At 37.1% G+C, this 20,234-nt stretch overlaps 1 protein-coding gene across 20 annotated transcripts in view; it reads right to left on the reverse strand.

The window, feature by feature from the left end:
- Positions 1–20,234, reverse strand: part of MEF2C (myocyte enhancer factor 2C) — a 154,369-nt gene that overhangs the window by 15,783 nt on the left and 118,352 nt on the right. For 19 of the 20 annotated variants that reach the window (XM_042989718.1, XM_042989711.1, XM_042989705.1 and 16 more), the window contains 2 exons: positions 12,376–12,562; positions 10,265–10,312 (listed from right to left, as the gene is read on the reverse strand). In XM_042989718.1, the coding sequence (XP_042845652.1) occupies positions 10,265–10,312; positions 12,376–12,562 (235 nt within the window). The remainder of the gene's footprint in view (positions 1–10,264; positions 10,313–12,375; positions 12,563–20,234) is intronic. The other variant, XM_042989744.1, reaches the window with a different exon arrangement.

Below are 20,234 nucleotides of genomic sequence, written 5' to 3' on the forward strand. Positions count from 1 at the left end.
GGTACTAATAGTATCCCTGTGTTACATAATGAGAACACATGACAACAGAGAGGTCCAGCAAGTTGCCCAATGTCAAACAGCTATTAACTGGTGGAGCCATGACTGAACCAGAAGTATGTCCAGAGTCCATGCTCTGAAGCACAGCAGAGCCCTGTTCCCTGAGAATTGGTCACATTCTGGGATTTTGAAAACCCTTCTGTGTCAAATCTCACCCTATAATTATAGGAATACAAAGGAAGAGAGGAAACAAGTCAAGTCTGAGACCTGGGAGGTGAGACCTACAGGGTCTTCCTAAGCCAGAGGTGATGTGAGAACTTCAGGAACATGGTCAACTTGGCCGTCATAAATGGCATTGCTGGTTCAGAAAATGCTGAACTTATACAAAGAGGCACAGAATGGTGATGTTCCGAACCGCATTTCTGGTCTCCTGGATAAATAAATATTTACAAATAGGAAATATTGGGTTTAGCAACACTAAATGCCAGAACAACTGTTTAACTTTCAGTGTGCTATTTCAAGTGGATGATTAAATATGCTCTTAAAGGCAGATTTTGTAATATTTTAGTCAATAATCTCCCTGAAATGGGGGGTAGAGACATTTATGTACCTATTGTCAATTTAAGAGACCAGCTTCCATCAGAACCACTTAACACGATAGTGGAATGCTCAGTATTTTATAGTATCTGTTATTGTTACCTAGAAAATAATTTCTAATACATAGGTGTATCAAATTGACTTTGTTTAGTAATTTGTTAATGGTATCTTTGATTTTGTTTTTGTTTTCTTGGAATTTTGGGCAAACCACCATAGAAAAGCATTAAGTTGAACCTCTGATATTTATTTTCTGCTTTTACTTCAGCAAAAGTTTTTGTTTATCAGCCTGGGTTTTTGTTTTTTGTTTGTTTGTTTGCATTAGAACAATTTAAAAACATTTACAGCATACAGTCTCGTTAAACTAAAGGTGCCACATAGATAATAATGCTCACTACAATCAATTAATTTTATATCTGAGTTTTTAAAGGTTTTAAGATAAGTTAGTTTCCAATATCAGGACATTATTTTATATCTCAAACATACATCTTTCTACTGTATACAATTACCTTAAATTGTATACAGTAAACTTGCTCATACAACCCACTGCTCTACTGGAAGCTATACACTTAAAATAGTTTAGTAGAAAAATATTATGACCTTCTAGACTTCAGTCTTACACTCACTGTGCCCTGAATGCCTGAAACCCTGTTAAAAGTGCTAGAAACTATGTTATTCAGCTATTGTGAATCACAAACTTTTTTTTTTTTTTTGAGGGAAAAGGAGATCTTTTTCATGGGATGGCTCTAAGGCAAAAGGCAACCACAAAACATTTGGAGGTCAGAAATCTGGGAATGATGAAAATTTCAATATGCCTCCTGTGGAATAGGGGCAAAGCAAATTTTCTGATTCTTATCCTGGTAAAGACTCCTGATTACAGATTTTTAAATATAAAATAAAGTCTCCACTCTATCTGAGGGTTTCTTAGGGAAATAATATAATAATGCATAATGTTAGACTATGAAGAGACTCCTGTAAAACCTCAGTGTCTTTTGTGGTGTATTCTTAGAAAAATACTCCAAGAATACACAAAAGCCAAGACTATTCTTGGCTGTACCAGTTAGAGGGCAGTAGACATTCTAAAAAGAGCTTGCCTCTTCTGCTTGACCATGTCACCCTGATGCTGAACCAGACCTTCACAGATTTCATATCTACCCCACTTGTCCTTGATGTCTCTTGGATGTGTATTGTTTAGTATCTTTTGTGAAATTAACAGTCTATCGGCCAACTAGATACTGAGCACTGAACATTTAGCACATACAATAGGCTCTGGATTGTGAGGCAGAAGTAAAGAAATTTTACTTCTCACTGAGTTGTTTTTCCAAAGATTGAGAGTCTGTTGTCACAAAACAGGTTTGTTTTGGCGAACCACTCTCTCCTTTGTCCTAACAGTCATGTGGGTCAGACAATATCTTCCCAATTTTTGACAGATAAGGAAACTGAGGTTCAGGGAGCTTCCGTGACTTGTCGGTAAGTGGGACGGTTTTTATTTGAATCCAGAACACAAGCTGATTCTACTACATTATTACAAAACCCAGATGTTTCAGATTTAGAACGCATCCTTGTATTTCTCGGGATAAAAGCTCCATTTGCAAATAAGGAAGAATCTGACAACCTGATGTTTTCAATGCACAAAGGCACTCAAAATACCATTCTACTTTGACTACTGATTTATTGAAGGGATAGTTTTTAATTGCACCATAAAAATGATACTGAACCTTGCTATCTTAAAAAAATTGCACTTAACAATGAATGATAGATTTATGACTCACTTAATTGTTCACTTCTTGAGATTTTGGGGCTGTCTCTTTGCTAAAAATGAGGGGGTGTCTTCATTATTGACACAATCGCTCATTCTTTCAGTCATTTTTATAAACAAAAATATTGAGACAGTACAAATTAGAGAGAATGTGACAGAAGAGAAAGAATAATTACTTGTGGTTTTAACATTTACACAACTGCTACAAACACATCAGAAGATGATAATGTTCAAAGGGAAGTATGTTGCACTGCACTCTGATTCTGCCTTTGGTTTATTAATATATCTTATTTATTCCCACCCTTGAGGGTAGGGGCCGTGGCAGACATCTCTGCGAAGCCTACTGGTGCCCTACTCACTTACTGAACATTTACTATTACTGCGAATACATTAACCTTTAGTTTTTGCTTAGGAAATCGAGAATATAGATAATTGTAATACTGACAGTGCTCACATTTATTAACAAGCACTTACTCTGGTGCGCAAACTGTGCTAGGTGCTGCCTTGCATCATTACCTCATTTGATTTTCACAACAATCCTATAAAATGGGAGTTCACAGACTTCCCAAGGGCAGTAACGTCATCCTAGGCATATCATGTATTTTCATTGGTTATTTTATTTCTTGGAATATCTGCCTCTGGAACATTTCCCCCAATTACTGCTTGCGCAAGAATTTGCTCCACCATCTTGTAGATTTCTCTGAGTTGCTTAAGGTTAAACTAACCCGGGTCCTTTTTCATGATTGTTATGTAAATTAATGTTATCATCTTTGAATATGGAAATTGACCACAGATTTAGATTTGCCATTATTACTACATTATAATAACCTATAATAGTATCGCAGGTTGTTTTCCCCCTACACTACCAATACAGCATAATCAGTTCTTCGTCATAATTGGAGGTTGTCAATGGAGGGCAAGGTCAAGAAATTGTGACAGGAGGGCACAGTGTTTAGTAAACAGTTAACGAGTAAAAAATTCAGTTGAAACAATTAAAATGGAACAATAATAAATAAACCCAGTGAATAGTAAAGCATCCTGTGGACACATCCATAGGTTATCAATTGAAATTGTCTATCCAGGTTTTGGTACAATACAGTTTCCTTTAAAGTAAACGAAAGGAATGTATTTGATTTACTCTTTTAAATACGAGACTGTATCATGACTATAACACTCTTTGAATTGAGAGTCTAGTGAACACACTTGAATTTTAAACTTAAAATTTAAGTGACTGGCAAAAGTTTGTCTAAAAACAGCAAATTACACTCTTGGCCAACAGCCTTGAAGCCCCAGAAAGTCCCTGGTAGGTAAAAAACTGATTTCCAAAAGAGGGGCTTTTTTAACCACATCCCTTCTTCAGCATCTCCCCTCTATGGATGCACAATTTCATATCACTAATGATTTTGAAAAGAGCTTTCCTTTCTGTAGTATCCCCAAATAAAATCTTACGATGATGCCAAAAACAAGTAGAAGAAAAACCAACAGTGTGTGAGGAAAAAGAACTGTTAAAAGAAAAAAAGACAAATGCTGAGTAAAGTAGTATTTTAGGGGGAAATATTAAACTGCTTGTATTAATATAACAAATGACCAAAGTTTTATTATTAGTCACACTCTCAGGTTAAATCAATGGGATATTAGTGAAGAGACAAATTTTTATGTTGCTTTACTGAATATAATAGAAAGATGGAGATAAAAAAGATACAAATTGTGAGGACAGGAATCATGATACCCTAAGGGCTCTAAAATCTGCTAAACACTCATCTAGGAAGCTATAATTTGAAATTTTGTTTTTTTCTGCAGAAATCAAACTCCTTAAGAATTAAGTTAAACTAGGGGTGCCTGGGTGGCTCAGTTGGTTAAGCGTCCAACATCGGCTCAGATCACGATCTCACAATTTGTGGGTGCCAGCCTCACATCGGGCTCTGTGCTGACAGCTTAGACCCTACAGCCTGCCTTGGATTCTGTGTCTCCCTCTCTCTGCCCCCCGTTCCCTCTCTCTCTCTCTCTCTCTCTCTCCCAATAATAGATAAACTTTAACAAATTTAAAACAAGGAAGTAAAACTAACGGGGTTGAAAGCAGATTTTATGATATCCTAACCTTGCCTGTAACATTCATTTGTTGTCTCTTTGACTTGCCTCTCCCACTTCAACATTGGCCCCTAAGGAATGGTGTCAAGGTACAGTTTATAATTTTCCAGGTCCTGTATATGGAAAGTGGCTACTGATTTTCTTGGCGATGGCTAAGTATCACCTGATGTAGATTATCCAACTAGGGGACTAAGTATTTTTTTTTTCAATAATTCTAGATAACCTTGGTTTGGATTAAAAATATCATTGTTAGTTAATTTCACAGGTAATAATAAAGCAATGCTGTTGGATCTTTATGTTTTGGGTGAACTCCAAGGTAAAACTGCAAATGAATTTAGAATTTTTAATCAGAATAATTCAAACTAACAGAATAATACTTTCAAAACAAGAATCCAACTATTAATTTGGATTTTTTTCACATGCTGCTTAACAGTATTTAAAAAAAGTAATATAAAGTTATATTTTATACTAACAAAAGTAGTTTTCTTGTTTAAAGCAATTAAATGGCATCCATCTCTCTTTCTTGAATATTACAGTCTGAATTTGTGTATTGTTAGATTACAAAAATGTAAACTTGTTAAAGCCAATTCTTTTAGACTGAATTTTTAACTACTTTACTGATATTTTAAATCACTGAGTAAGAATTGCAGAGAAGTCTTTTTGGCTGATAAGAAAGTCAGCCAAGAAATTTTGGTAAGTATTCTCAAAAAACAAATACTTGCAAAACAATGGTACTGGGACAGGATAATTAAAACATTGTATGATTTTTTTCCTTTTTTGAGTTCTATTTTATAAGACGCTAAATTTTTCTTTTTCAATACTAAATGAATTACAAAGAAAGTCATGCAAGTGAAGTTCTATGATCATATAATCATAAAACACTGGGTGTAAGAAGGCGCTAAAGATATCTGTGTCTTATCCCCAATATGTGTACTGAGTTCAAAGGTTCAAAGTCACAGCGTAAGATCGTGCTAGATGGAGTCTTTTCAAAGCCTGGAAGCTGGGGCTCCTTATTCACTGCTCAGTGATTCATCCACAGCAGTGCACTGTCACCATCGAGTCTCCATGTATTTAGCTGATATAAATTAAGCATTCCAGAAGTGACAACGCTTGACAACCAAATGCATAAAATAGTAAACAATTAACAATCAAAATAAGGAAACAGCTGTTAGTTTCTTTTTTATAAAATTATATCTAATTTACAATAAATGCCAATTAAAATTATTAACCAATATACATAAATCTCCTTTGCCTTATTGTCAAATAGCTATGTAAATTGTAAAATTCTAAATTTTCAAAGAGATTCCTAAAGGGTTCTCCTTTCTTTCTCTCTCTATCCCTCCCCTTCTCTCTTTCTCTCTTTCTTTTGTCTCAATCATGAATCCTTGAGCATACTGGTACTTCCTACACAATAAAAAGCAACTATGTTATCAAAGTGAAAACAAAGGGTACTAATAGGATAGTGAATAATCCAACACAAGGCATTGTTGTGCGTGTACCACATCAGTCGGGTACTTGCACAAGAGGCCCTGAGGCAGAGCCAACACGCGATGTAGCTCACAGGCTGAGTGGGAAAGATGCCATACTTTATCATCGAGTTGAGCTGAAAAAGAGAATGCTTACCTCTTATTTCTCCCAAATCTAATGATTATAAAACCTCAACCGAGCTCAATTTTAATAATCCTCAATAATCACTAAGACTAGCATGTTAAAGGTTTTAATACACAGAGATATGACAAAATATAATTTGAAAAGCAGTGTCTTCTGATTTTGGTTGTTGAGAGGAAAGGACTAAGTAGTGGATGAATAACTGAACTGAAACCTAGAAATGCCACTACTACTAATGTATTATATAATGACCTGCTGTATACTTCCCTTACACCAAGAGTGCAAACCTATGCTGTTACTTCTTAATTACCATTTGCCTTTATCTTTGAAATTGCTTCAATTTAAGTGATAAGAAGTTAATTTTTTTAAGAGGTGATTTGTGATGGTCTGAGGTACCAACACACATTTCATTTACTGCAGCATATCATTTCTTTAGATTTCTAGCATGATAGAAAAGTGAGTAAAACTTTATTGGTCAATGTTGCTCATCCATTTAATCAAGTAATTCACTATTCATTGTATTAAGTATCAGAAGAATACATTATTTTTGTAAACTACAGATCAAGGGTCTATCTTTTCATATTTAAAATTAACATTATTTCTTTGAAGTATTCTTCCATTTTTTTGCATCAACAGGATTACAATTTATAACCAGTAGATCAATTTTTCCTTTATTCAGCTAACAACCATTAACGGAGCATCTGCCATAGACTACCTCCTATGTGTTGTGTTGGGAATCCAAACTGAGTAAGAAAGACACAGTTTGCCCTTGAGGGCTGAGTATCCGGGAGAAAGATGTGTGCCCAGGAGCACCTGGGTGGCTCAGTCTGTTAAGCGTCTGACTTTGGCTCAGGTCATGATCTTGCGGTTTGTGGGTTTGAGCCCCAGGTAAAGCTCTGTGCTGACAGCTCAGAGCTTGGAACCTGCTTCAGACTCTGTGTCTCCCTCTCTCTCTGTCCCTCCCCTACTCATGCTCTGTCTCTTTCTCTCAAAAATAAACATTAAAACAAAAAGAAGAAGATGTATGCCCAGACATTGCAACTGGAATGCAATGAAGTAAGTGATGTGGTCACAGGCTGCCGTGGAAGAAAAGAGATGCATAATTCCTTCCAGAAGAAAAAATTTCCTGAATGGCTGGACTGAATTCTGAGGGATGACAAGGAATGCTCAGGATCAAGAGGAAGTTGAGGGGAAGGAGCACTAGGAATGCATACATGAAGGCAGGTGGCCTCCACGCTATTTGGAAAGCAGCAGCACAATGAAGTGGTTAAGAGTATGGACTCTGGAGACAGACTGCCTGGGTTCCATATTGGGCAATTATTTTGACCTCTCTGTGTCTCAGTGTCCCCATCTATAGAAAGGGTATAATATGCATATCTGCATTAAAGAGCCATAATGAGAAAAAATGAGTTACTTTTTATAAAGCACATAGTAAGAGCAATTTAAATGTCTGCTATTATTAGAGTGCAGGGTTCTTGCCGGCAGTGGCAGAATGAAAAGTTTAAGAATGGAGATGAGGGCTAGGCCAGAGATAAGAGGCCCATGGTTAATTCTGAAAGAGATGGGAAGCCATTGCTGGATTTTAGGCACATGAATGATGAGAAAGGCTAATCAGTCATGGGGAGACTGGAGTGGGGTACAATGTGAAGCAGAGAGACAAATTGGGGGGTTCTGGAAACAGTCCTGGAATGTTGCTATGAATGTGAACCAAGGCATTGGGACAGGAATGGAGAGAAAAGAATAGACTTAGGAAATACCTTGGAGGCTGAGTTTGTAAGACTTGATTCACTGGATGATGGAATAAGAGAGAGGTATAGCTCGGGGATTGGATGGGAAAGATGTTATACTTTATCATCAAGCTGAGCTGAAAAAAGAGAATGCTTATCTTTTTGGTCTCTTGGTATTTATAAACACACACTAAATGTTAAATTTACTTCTTTTTTGCATGGTATTTTCTCCTCTTTACAGGTTGAGATGATTTGATTTTGAATAAAAATTACAAAGACTGAAAAGTAATTATGTACACTTGGCTTCAGAGTTTCTAACTTTCTGAGACCTTGAATTTCAATGACAATATTCAAAATTTGGAAGATACCTTTTGGTCATTTTGCTTTAGTTTTCTTTTCTGAAAATGCAGAGACATTCTGGCTGGCCTTGCTTCCCCTGGTGTTATGTGATTCTCTGACATCAGCACAGATATATTCAGCTTTGACACATGATACTGGCGGGTTTGAGAAAGAAGGGGAAGATGGTTGAGCCTGTAGCAGGACATGACAGCTAAGCTGAAGCCTACTAAATGGCATCTGCAACAGGTGTTTGTGGAACCAGAGCTACAAAGGGCTGCTTCCTCTATTTTTGAAAAGTGGGGAAATAACCTTTTCAGAAGTCTATAGTAACTGGGAAAGTTACATGCTCATGGCTATGAGATACACTCATCCAGATATAATGTTTATTATATCAGGATGGAGCAATCCTTCTTGTTTCCTTCTATTTTTGAAGCAGAAGATTCTTCTGTCTATGGCAGAGGTCCTGAAGTAGGAAGATAAAGCTGCTAAGCTCGTAAGATTTTTTTTAGTTCAATGACGCTATGGCCATACATGTGGCTAACTTTTACACGTACAGGATTGAGTATCTTCTCTCTCCCTGGAGGGCCATTAAACTTAGTGGGCTGTCAGGGAATTGACAATGACAGCATAATTGAACAACCAAACACTTCTTATTTTCAATAGAGAACCCTAAAGCATTCTAGCTATTAAGCAGAAACAAGAGTCTATTTCCATTAAGGCGAAGTAACCCATCCCCCCCATATATTTTTTTACTACTTCTAATAACTTTAATCACCACTATTGGCTGTTCCTATAAAAGCATCGAGATACTGGATAAAATATCATAACATCTAAACCATTTTTTAAATTTATCTTTTTCTTGGTCTTTGTGACAACCCCAATTCTTAGTCCCCAACATTCTCTCTAACCATAGTTTTGGCAGAGGCTTGAATCCAAGAAACACTGGTCTGGCTTTGATCTGGTTTTGTAATTTTGAGGCTACAAACCTCAAAGTATTTTTCAGGGGAAAAATGAGTACTTCGTTTCACTGTTCAGCAAGATAGTATATGGAGTTTATTCATTAATTTGCCTCTACTTAATTTTTAAAAGATAGATAAAATAGGAGGCTAGTGCCATTGATTCTGTTTATTAATTCACTGTGTAGTTCTAGTAATTTTTCTTCATTACTCACTGAATTAATGCAGAGCCAATATCAGAAGCGAGAAACATTACCCCCAAGTGGATATATTTATAAAAATGTTTTTGTATGCTGATTTTCTTTATCTTCTTTCTTAAAATTAGCAGGCTGGTAAATTTGACCCTGGCAAAATATTTTAATTAGGTTGTCCATGGATATTTCAATAAGCTTGGATGTTTTTGACATTTCAAACATAACCTTGTGTCATTCATGCCTGTCTTGTACTATTTTAAATGTACAGCATGTTACAGCTGCAGGAATTACCATGATTACTTGTTATGCCAATAGTGAGCTGCAGTGAGCATTAAAAACTACTGTGCTGTCTTATCTCTGCACTGAAAATGACATCAATCTCAATAATCACAATAGTATGAGTTGATATGGAACTGTGGAGAAGTGTGACTGGCCATAGTGGAAGAAGTTCTTAAGAGTATAATATATTCAAAGAGGTTTTTTGGGGGTACACTGTATTCCTATTCTCTAGGAGCTCATTTTAATGCCAAAATTGGCTTTATGTTATTAACAATATTGTTGAATGGTTATAATCTCACTCTCTCCTTTTAAAAATGTATTCTCCTTTAGAAGTAAACGTACAGGAGTTTGGTATTTCTTTGGGTGGAGAGAGATTCACATTTAATGTGAAATGATTAACACAGAATTCAATTGGTAAGGCTTGCTGAAGGTACTTCTGCATCCAGAGATGGCATCCAGGATTAAATTGGTTTGATCAGAGCTTTCAATTCTGATTATGTTGACTAGCTGAAGTTTGATTAAGAAAAGTTCTGGTTAACAGTTTTCTTCTAAGTTACTATCCATCCCCTCCTGCTTCATAAAAATGCTTTAGAAATTCTTGGGGCCATTTTTCCATGCATCTCACAGATCTCTCTACTTTGTTCAAAAGACTTACTTCCTGCAAATCACCCAGTAAAGGAACCCTGAACAATGACACTTGCTGTAATACAGAAGTCTACTCACCTGCACTGGTGCCCGCACCGGATGTGAGGTCTCCACCCATCAGACCACCTATGGATTAAAGGGGAAGATCAAAAGGAGAAAAGGCTAAAGGCCCACAAAACAACACACTTTACTTTTAGCAACCACAGTATTTTGGCTCTCCCAAGAGTCCTAAATTTGTAAAATAAGGTGGAAGGCTGACATTTGTTTTATTATGACATGCTGTGCTCAAACATTAAACCTACATTCAATCACTGACATTTTGCAGAATCTTTCTTTCTAACAAAGGTTACATTTTAAAAATCCAGTGTTTAAATGGTCTCTGAAATTTTATTTTTGGATGTTTTACTGAAAGCAAAAAAAAAAAGTAAGGTTTACTATATATTTAAATAACCATATATTTGATGTTTAATTCTTTGTAAATATATTTTCTATAATTAGTTTTGTAAAATGCTAATTGTCCAGAACTTTGGTCATTTCATGAACCTACCCACAGTGAATGACCTCATTTACTGCCTGAATTTTCCTTACTGACACCATAAAATAGGTTTCATTGGCTAAAAAGTTAGAAAGGTATGCTTATTCACTGCTAACTTAAAAAAGTACATTAACATTTGGCAGTGTTAAAATATAAGAGCTGGGAAGTTTCAGTAAGATATTGAAAATAATAATTACTGTTAGTTTTTAAGCAACAAGATTTAGCCAAAAGAACAGAGTATCAACTAGGTTATTTTCTAATGGATTCTAAGAGATACTCCATAATTATTTGTTGGTTCTTTTTTTGGAATTTGAAGAAAATGTTCATTATATTTTAAGAAATGTTTATTATTTCCAAACAAATAATATTTTGGAAATAAAGTATGAAATTTCAAAAAAAAATGAGCATGAGTTTATCAAATAGGAAATTCAACTGCATTTGAGTATGATGTGAAGGGAATAACATAGAGTTATTGAAAATTCTTATGAAAAACTTCAATCATAGTCAAAGGTAGAGAGAATGGCATAATGAAGTCCTTTATACATATCTCTCAGACTCAAGATTTAGCAAGATTTTATTATTTGGCTATTTTGGTTATATTTTCTATATAAGGTTTCCGTACTAAGTAGTAATACATGTTTAGTTTTAATTATAAGGCAGATATGGAAGTTTTCTCAAGGAAAAAGTCTTCTGTGAATAAACTGCTTTTAATACAGTTATGTGTGCCTGAGACATATTAAACTTCTCCTATAGAGTGCTTTTTAAAAAATAAAATGTAATGTATAATGGTTTGCTATGTATGATTTAGAAATATAATTATTTTTGGTGCTTCTTTTGGAAGTGTGAAGGAATTGTTTGGTTGTATTTAATATGCATCTACTTAGTTCCAACTGTGAAGCTGGCAAATCAGGAAGACTTTCTTCCCTTCAAGAAGGTTCTTTAAATCCAGTGGGGAAACAGACACATATTCAATATAGCACATCATAGTGTGTTTTGCTTGATCTGAGTATGAAGAATGGTTGAACTTTTTCTGAGCACTGATTTCTTTTCTCTGGAACACTGTGAATTGTACAACAGTAGGGATTTCTTAGAAGCATTGAGACGAATTTGTGGCAGGTGTATATGTTCTTACGATGGGCTCTTAATTTCTTTTTATTTTTATTTCACACTTCTTAGAAGTTATGCTATTTTATCACATTTCGTTTCCATTTTAAATCCTTTGTGGTATAAGTTTCTGTATAAGTAATAAAAATTGATCAAAATAATAAATAACTAAATGGCACAAATGTTATCAGAGGACAGAGGGGAAGATTTCACAGAATGGGGTGATATCTGGCTAAGAGGAAAAGGGAAAATGGCATTTTAGGTGGGAGAAGAGCAGAAGCAAAAGAAGGGAGACAGGATATTCTACTTTCTGTTTGAGAAAGCATGTGGTTAAAATATAGCCACATGAGAGGTTGGTGATAGATAGTCTGAACAGATAAACAGCAGATTATGAAAGATCTCACAAGACAGGCTAACGAGGTTAAAGACCTAAAATAGGGCTATTAAGCAACGAAGGAACATAACAAATGGAAAACTGAAAAAGTCAACATCTTGCCAAGAGTGGCTCCTTCTACTGATTTGCTAACATTGTGTCCTCATGAGGACCTACCTGTGTTACCTGCACTTGGAGGTCGATGTGTTACACCAGGAGACATACTATTTCTCTGCAGAGAAGGGTGGGCCAGTGGCAAAAGGTTGGGGTTTCCCAGTGAGCTGACGGGGTTGCTGTATACCAAACTGTTGTGGCTGGACACTGGGATGGAGACTGGCATCTCAAAGTTGGGAGGTGGAACAGCCTGTAGGAGCAGAAAAAAAAATATGTGTAAAAGGAAAGAAGAGAAACAGAAGCCCTCAAGTACAGACAGGCTTTACTTTTCCTAGAAAATTTTTAAATTCCAAGCTGCTTGGTGTCTAGAAGACCATTAAGAAGAGCTCTCAACATGTTCAGATCATAAATTGATTTCTTTAATGGGCTTAGAACTCTTTCTTTGCAACTATTAGAAAACGTTTCACTTTTGTTTAAAACAAAGCCCCATTTCATTAGACTCCATTGTCTTTGAATTCCATTCTATTAAGTAATAATTGTTCATTTGTGATGTCTGAATCTGGTGCCAGAAATGACTGCAAGATCAAAGGTACATGATTGTGATGACTTCACAGAGAAAAAGGAGGATTAAAATGCAAACCAGAGTCTTCAGTTTAATTGCTTATTGAAGCATATTTATGCAGAAGTTTAATGATATAAAATCATCTCCAGGCATGTGAATAGCACATATACTTTAATTATTATTTTTTAAAAGTCTGTCTTTTGATAGTAACTCTAAAGATAATAGACATTTTAAGATCCAGAATTCAACAGAGCATGTATCATTCAATGATCCATATTTTAAAATGATAGTTCATAATGTATGTTACAGTTCACATTTTGGGATATACTGACACTGACAAATGGAAAGACCTCTATCTTAAGTGAGAAAGTGAGCAAATATTTAGGGACCTGAAGTTGTGTGGATACCTAATTAGAGTAATCAGGTCCTAATTATTGATATTTTGGTATTATTTTAGCAATTTAAGCAAAATCTTGCTTATTTTTCTGCTTGTACTAGATAATCATACTTACAACTCCCTACCTCCTTTTTTCTAAAAGAAAAATTAACATTATAAATGAAAACACTGTTTGAATATATTGCCAGAGGACTCATGGTGTCAGAGCATACAGAATTCTTACTAAAAAATGGATTTATGTGTGTGTTTATGTGTGTATCTAATATATATATTAGAGACAGGGTTTATATAGAACATTCCCTCAGTATTCTCAAATAAGCCACTGTGTCAGTTTAAAAGCACATGTGCATGTGACTGAAAGGTTTTTATTTTTATTTTTTTGCCTTTTTTTTCAGTAATCTTAAAAGCAACTTTCTTTTACTGGTTCATTGGCTGGCCTGCATCATATGGCATACTCTGCAGAAGCTGTTTATCCTGATGGTAAATTCACTACTATTTTTTATTTATGCTTATGTTCTATTATACTTTATTTGTCCTATTTTCTTTTTTTCCATGATCTGGACATGTCGATATTGACAGAAGCAAATGTTTCATAACTCTTTTACATGTCTTTGATTCCTCACTATTTTAGAGGAAAATAAAAATGTTCACATGCTTTATTAAAACAGTCATTCTTTATTAAGACACTATCTTAAAGAGAGTAACAAAAATACTTTTGGATAAACATTGTCATATAATGAAATATAAACATTTGATAACACATCAAAGAATGAATATATCCCCAAATTTCTAGAGCCTTTTAAACAACAAAAAGTATTGGTGTATGCTGTAAAATATATGTCTGACAATGAATGAAATACTGTATTCCTATAGTCAAAGGCCAAATAGGAATTACTTAGAATACCTAAGGAAACAAAGGTAAGTACTGTGCTAGGTCTTCTCCATTTGCCCCTCCAGAATCACTCTCCACCCTCTTCACTGCTGTGGGCCCAGGAGGCTGACTCTCCAGCCTGCATCTGCCTGGCTCTTCTCGCCCTCTGGCTTCAGCTGGACCACTGGAGGGACGAGCAGAAGTGCAGAGAATAGGAGAGCAATCACGGTGTTTTTCTACTGTAGCTCCCTCCCTGCTGAGCCATGGGAGGACTAGTGAAGGTCATGCCTCTTTTTGGGTCCCATCTTCATAGACTTAGGTGTTGCTCTGTGTGCTCTGGTTTCTTTTCTCTCCTCTTGCTCCTTCAGGCCTAGATGTGCTAACAGCTTCCAGGTTGTAAGCTCTAATATACTTCACTATTCCTTTGGGTTTCACGGAATGCTACCTATCGACAAACAATCCTTTTACTAAACTCCCTTCAATTACCACCTTTCCCACCAGAGCCATAATAGTGACTCTCTAGATCTAGAATAGTGGTACTCTTCAGGGGTGGACTATCTCCTTAGGGAGCACTTTGGAAATCTTTGAGACAATTTCCGGGTGTCACAATGATTGGGGGGTGTGGCTGGTATTTTCTGGGTAGGTAGGCAGATATGCTGTATACCCTATTATATGTGGGACAGTTCAACACAACAAAGAATCATCTCTTACCCCATTCAACTTTCCAAAGCCCCTCTGCACATTCATGTGTGAAAAAAACCCATTTCCAATGATGTGAGTCAGAAGTAACTTTGTTCTACGAACACAAGGTATTTCTATACATTGAAACACAGATTTTATTATACTCTGAAATTTCCAGAAATGCAATTACTGTGTGCATTGAGGGAATATTTAACTTTGTTTTGTAAAGAACTTCATTAAGAATTGTTTACCATCTTGAAAACTCATGTCACCAATGGCAGTTCTGCTTTTATAATTTGGGTTGTAAATACAGCAGTGTGTTCTCTCAGCTCATTCCATTAAAATGTTTTCCTCTGCCCCTTCACTGAAAATGCTCTTGTCATAGTCATTATTGACTTTCCAATGGTAAGTCCTCAGGCCTCAACTTGGGACACAGCTGGTCACTCCTTCTTGACAAATTTCCTTTCCTTTCAAGACCCTGAACTTTCCCTCCTACTGACCTCGATGGCTCTCCTTCTCCGTTTTTGTTGCTGGTTCTTTCTCTTCTCCCTGCTCTCTGAATTTAAGAGTAGCATGGTCCTTTATCTATCTGCAGTTCAGCTCTCCCCTGATTCAGCCTTGCATATCCAACAACAACCTCAATATTTCTACTTGTCTCATGTCTAGTCTAATAGACATCTCAAAACCAACTCCAACCTACCTCCACTCACACCTCTCTTCATCTCCAGCTGATGACAGCTCAATGCTTCCAAAGGCACAGAATAAAATCCTTGGAGTTACCCGTGAATCTTCACTTTCTCCCCATACCCAACACCCAGTTCATCTGGAAATCCTATTGGCTTAACTTCCAACATACCCACTTTCCAACCACTTCTCATTCTAAAGTCTCCAGCATCATCCCCTGTTTCCTTGATCACTGCAGTTGCTTCCTTAAGAGTTGCCTGCTTCTATCCTTGCTCTCCTTCTTTTTATTTTTGATCTAGCAATTGAATAGATCCATTAAAGCACAAATAAGATCATAACACCCCTCTGTTTCAAACCCTGAGAAGCTCCCACCTTACTCGTAGTAAAGCCCAGCTTCTTCCAATGTTCTATAAGGTCCTATAAATTCCAGCTTTCACTAGGCTTCATTATCTGGTTTCCTATTGTCCTCTTCCTCCCTCCTTCATTTTTGCCTCATGTACATGGCTAACTCCATCACCTCCTTCAGTTTTCTGCTCAAAATCTGGCCTTCTCAAGGAAGCCCACCCTGACCACCTTATTTAATCATACAGCTTGCCCTACCAACCAACCATCCATCTCTTGATCTCTTTCTCTTGCTTTTCTTTCCCTTGTAACATTACTTATGATGTTGGCCAAATAATGTCCCCTTTCATCAAGCTCTTAAAGCTCTTTTGCTGCAAGGTAATGCAGAGCCTAGTCTACTATTTGTTATATGAATTGACTATTTTTCATTAAAGGAGGGTTTTTAGGAAGACACTATACTAATATGAAAATACAAGCTTACATTTTACTGTGTATTATTACCAAGCAGGCACTGGACTATATAAGTCACACACATTATATGATCCAACACTTTCAACATCCCTTCACTGTAAGATATAATCCTTTCCTTTTTAAATCGATGAGATTAAGTGGCCCAAGATCATCTAACTAGTAAGTGACTGAGTCTATTGCTTTTTCAATTAAATCATTGTGTAACACAGTACAGGTTTTTGGAGAGAAATAAAATATTGCAGTCAGAAATGATACTGTGAAGTGAGTATGGGCTTCATGGTAACAGCTTATTTGTGTACCATGAAAATAATGAGCTAAAATGGGGTCTTATGAAATGTGGGTGAGCATCCCTGTTGGAGTGAGCTCTGTGCTTAGGAAAAAATAAACCTTAAAGACTCCTCTCTTCCATATTTACTCAGGTTTGGTATTTTATTTTAGTTTTATTTTTTAATTTTTATTTTAGAGAAAGAGAGAGAGAGAGCGAGCACGTGAGGAGGGGAGAGGGGCAGAGGGACAGAGAAAGAATCTTAAGCAGGCTCCGCGCCCAGTGCAGAGCCTAATGTGGGGCTTGATCCTGAGACCCTGGTATCACGACCTGAGCTGAAATCAAGAGTTAGATGTTCAACTGACTGAGCTACTCAGGCGCCCCACAGGTTTGGTATTTTAAAGCTATTTTTTAGTTACGAATGTTTTAATTTGTATTCACTATTAGTGTTTGTAAGTGTTTGTCTATTACTGGGTATTTAAGGATCTGCTATCAAACTACTCCCCTGAACATTCTACAGAGTGTTGACTGCATCTCTGTAGAGAGCAAAGCCCATTTCCCCTCACTACATGCACATCCAAAATAAAAAGGATTCTTAATAATTATTTAATAAATTCTGAACCACTCTAATAACCAGTTCAGTGAAAATCTCTTTACTCCTCTCTTCCTCTGACCATCATCCCAAAGAACTACTCAGTTTCCAGCATTCTGAACTGTAAACAATTTCGATGATAAGTATAAAATTCTCTTGTGATTGGCTACACAGTGGTCAGTAGAGCTCTGATATCAAAGCATACTTCAAAAAACCACACTTCATAATAACATGCTAACACCTTTTGCATTAAACCTTTTGCTTTGTTTCTTTTGCTTCTTTATCTGTATTAGGAACTGGTTACACAGTTTTAAAGTAGAATTATAAGCTTAAAAATGACCACACTAAGGAGACAATGCAGAGACTCAGAAAGAACAACTTACTTTCTATCAGAAATCTCAGTTGTAGTCTAGTTGTGTAATAAATTGTCATTGAACCAGGAAAGTCATTTAATCTCCCTTGACCTGATCTGAGACATGAAGTGTTTACAAACATAAAGAGATGAACCAGCTCTAAATGTTTTAGGGAATGCAAAGGCAACAATAATGTATAAATGTTTACAGGAATTTGTCATTACTTGTTTTCTTCTTGACTTTTCAAAATTAGGGAAATTAGAAGCATCTATTTAAAATATTTTTGTCTAAAAATTGAAAGCCAGAATATAGTTAAGAACTCCAAACTTACAAATATCTCAGGGCCAGGCTACAAATTTTACAATACTTGAGACAGGAAGGAAGAGGAAATTTGGGGTGATTAAATAAAATGCTGTAGGCAGGACTGCTATGTACTTTGCAGGGCTCAGGGCAAAATGAAAATGACGGGCTCCTGTTAAAAAATTATGAAGAATTTCAAGATGGTGATGGCAAAGCCTCTGAGGGCAGGGCCCTGTGTAACTACACAGGTCACATGCCCACAATGCCAGCCCTGCATAAGAGACACAGGCATGACAGCAAAAAAAGCTTTTAGTGTCTATCCCTGAGCAAACTGATCATGGTTGCTGAAGTGAGTCATCGTGGTCAGAAAGGTATCTGAACTCTTACCCAAAACCCACTATTTTCCCAAACTTACCACAAGGAAAAGTCCAATAAAAAGTCAAATAAAATATTTTTAATAAAATATTTTTAGTTAACAGGCCCTTTTTTATTTAATGTGAATGGCTAAACTGAATCCCTTTACTGGGCCATGAATGACACTCCCTTACCTTTCGATCAACCATTCCCACGCTGCTGAGAACTGGGGGGAGAAAAACAAATCACACAACTCTGCTGACTAGTGACTACTAATTGCTGATATCCAAATCTCCGCAAGGTTGCCTGACGACTCTGGCCTGTACTTGCTCATTCCCTTCTCATTCTCGCTTTCTCGCAATGTCTACACCTTCATCGTTCTTGGTCCTCTTCTCAGCGCTTAGTGCCCCACCTCACTATCTATAGACGCTAAATTCAATACAAAACAGAGAAGTCACCAGGTGGTGGTACAGTCAGCTTCACTCTGCCCATCTACCCCCTTAACTAGGTCACGGGTCTACCTGTAACTCCTTGCTCTTCCTGTTCCGATCCCATCCTCCCCTTCCTGGAGTAGCTTTGCCATTTTACCTCCATCGCTGATACCTCTGATCTTTTCCTTCCCTGGAGCATTCCTCCTTTGCAGATAATCTCCAGGCCTTTAACTCTTTCCTTGCTCCTACTTAGAGCAGTGTTTCCTGGTCTTCACAGTCTGCTATTTGAAGAAAACACATACTCCTTCCACTTCCTCCCTTCCTGTTCTCTCTCAACCAATCTTGCAACCACCCCTCCTTCCTTCAGCCCATTTCCTAATTCCTGGTTCCTCAAATGGAACTGTTCTTTCTTGCTGTGATGCCCAGCATGAACCGTGGCAAGCCCCGAGTGAGGAAATGCTGGTCAACAAGATTCCAAATCATCCATGGATTATTTCATGTAATTGAGGAATATGGGCATAAATTATATCGTAACAGGCGCTTGCAATATTAAATTTTCTATTTTAAAAGGGAAACTCTTCAAACCGGGTCTTTGAAATAGAAAAACAGTCTTGTAATGTTTTTAAAGAGGTGGAGACACTCCCTACATACAAAGGGCAGAGTGTCCTTGCCCTGCTGTAAATGTTTTAGCAGCTGTGGAAACTTTCAACAAAATTTACTTCCAGCAACTGAAAGCGATGTGCGAAAACTGCGCTTTTCATCGTGGAGGCTGAAGCACTTACTACAGAGAGGAAGACTCAGCGGCACAGCTAGGAGCTGTGTAGTCCTTCTCACAGCCCGACCTCTAAACTCTCATGTGGTTTTCATCCCCCACCACACACCACTGCACCTCTTAAGAAATCATGTATCCTGATTTTGAACTCTTTACAGGACGGGATGAAATACTGCAAGGGAGCTGAGGTATGCATCACACCTCTTACTCCTAAAGCATGGGAAAAAGGATCCAGTGTGCAAATATGGGCATTCTCCCAGAGCTTGGGGGGTTAAAGCCTCATACTCATTTAAGAACATGGCCAGGGAGAGTGATCCAGGGAGAGTGATCCGCTGTAATACACATACTACTGCTCTTTCCTAGCTGTGCAGGGGATTCCTCCTGTCGCAGACACCGACAATCTTATATTCACAAACCTTTGTGTCTGGCAGCTCTAAACAGTGTATTGTATAGCTGGAGAAACTGAGCCTGTAAGAACTAAAAATTGGCCCAAAGGAGGGGCACCTGGGTGGCTCAGTCAGTTGAGTGTCCGACTTTGGCTCAGGTCATGATCTCACGGTTCATGGGTTCGAGCCCCAAGTCAGGCACGGAGCTGGCCGCTGGGAACCTGAAGCCTGCTTCAGATTCTAGGTCTCTCTCTCTCTCTCTCTCTCTGTCCCTCCCTCACTTGTGCTCTCTCTCAAAAATAAATAAGTAAACATTAAAAAAATTGGCTCAAGGGAACTGCTTCCTTCCTTCTTCTGGGCAAAATAAAATCTCAATGGGTATTTTATCACATAAGAATTCTGGGTATAACAGGTATGCATGACTGCATCTGATGGGAAATGTTATTTTTGATAAAGTGCCC

This window comes from Panthera tigris, chromosome A1 (genome assembly GCF_018350195.1).
Source record: "Panthera tigris isolate Pti1 chromosome A1, P.tigris_Pti1_mat1.1, whole genome shotgun sequence".
Lineage (NCBI taxonomy): Eukaryota > Metazoa > Chordata > Mammalia > Carnivora > Felidae > Panthera > Panthera tigris.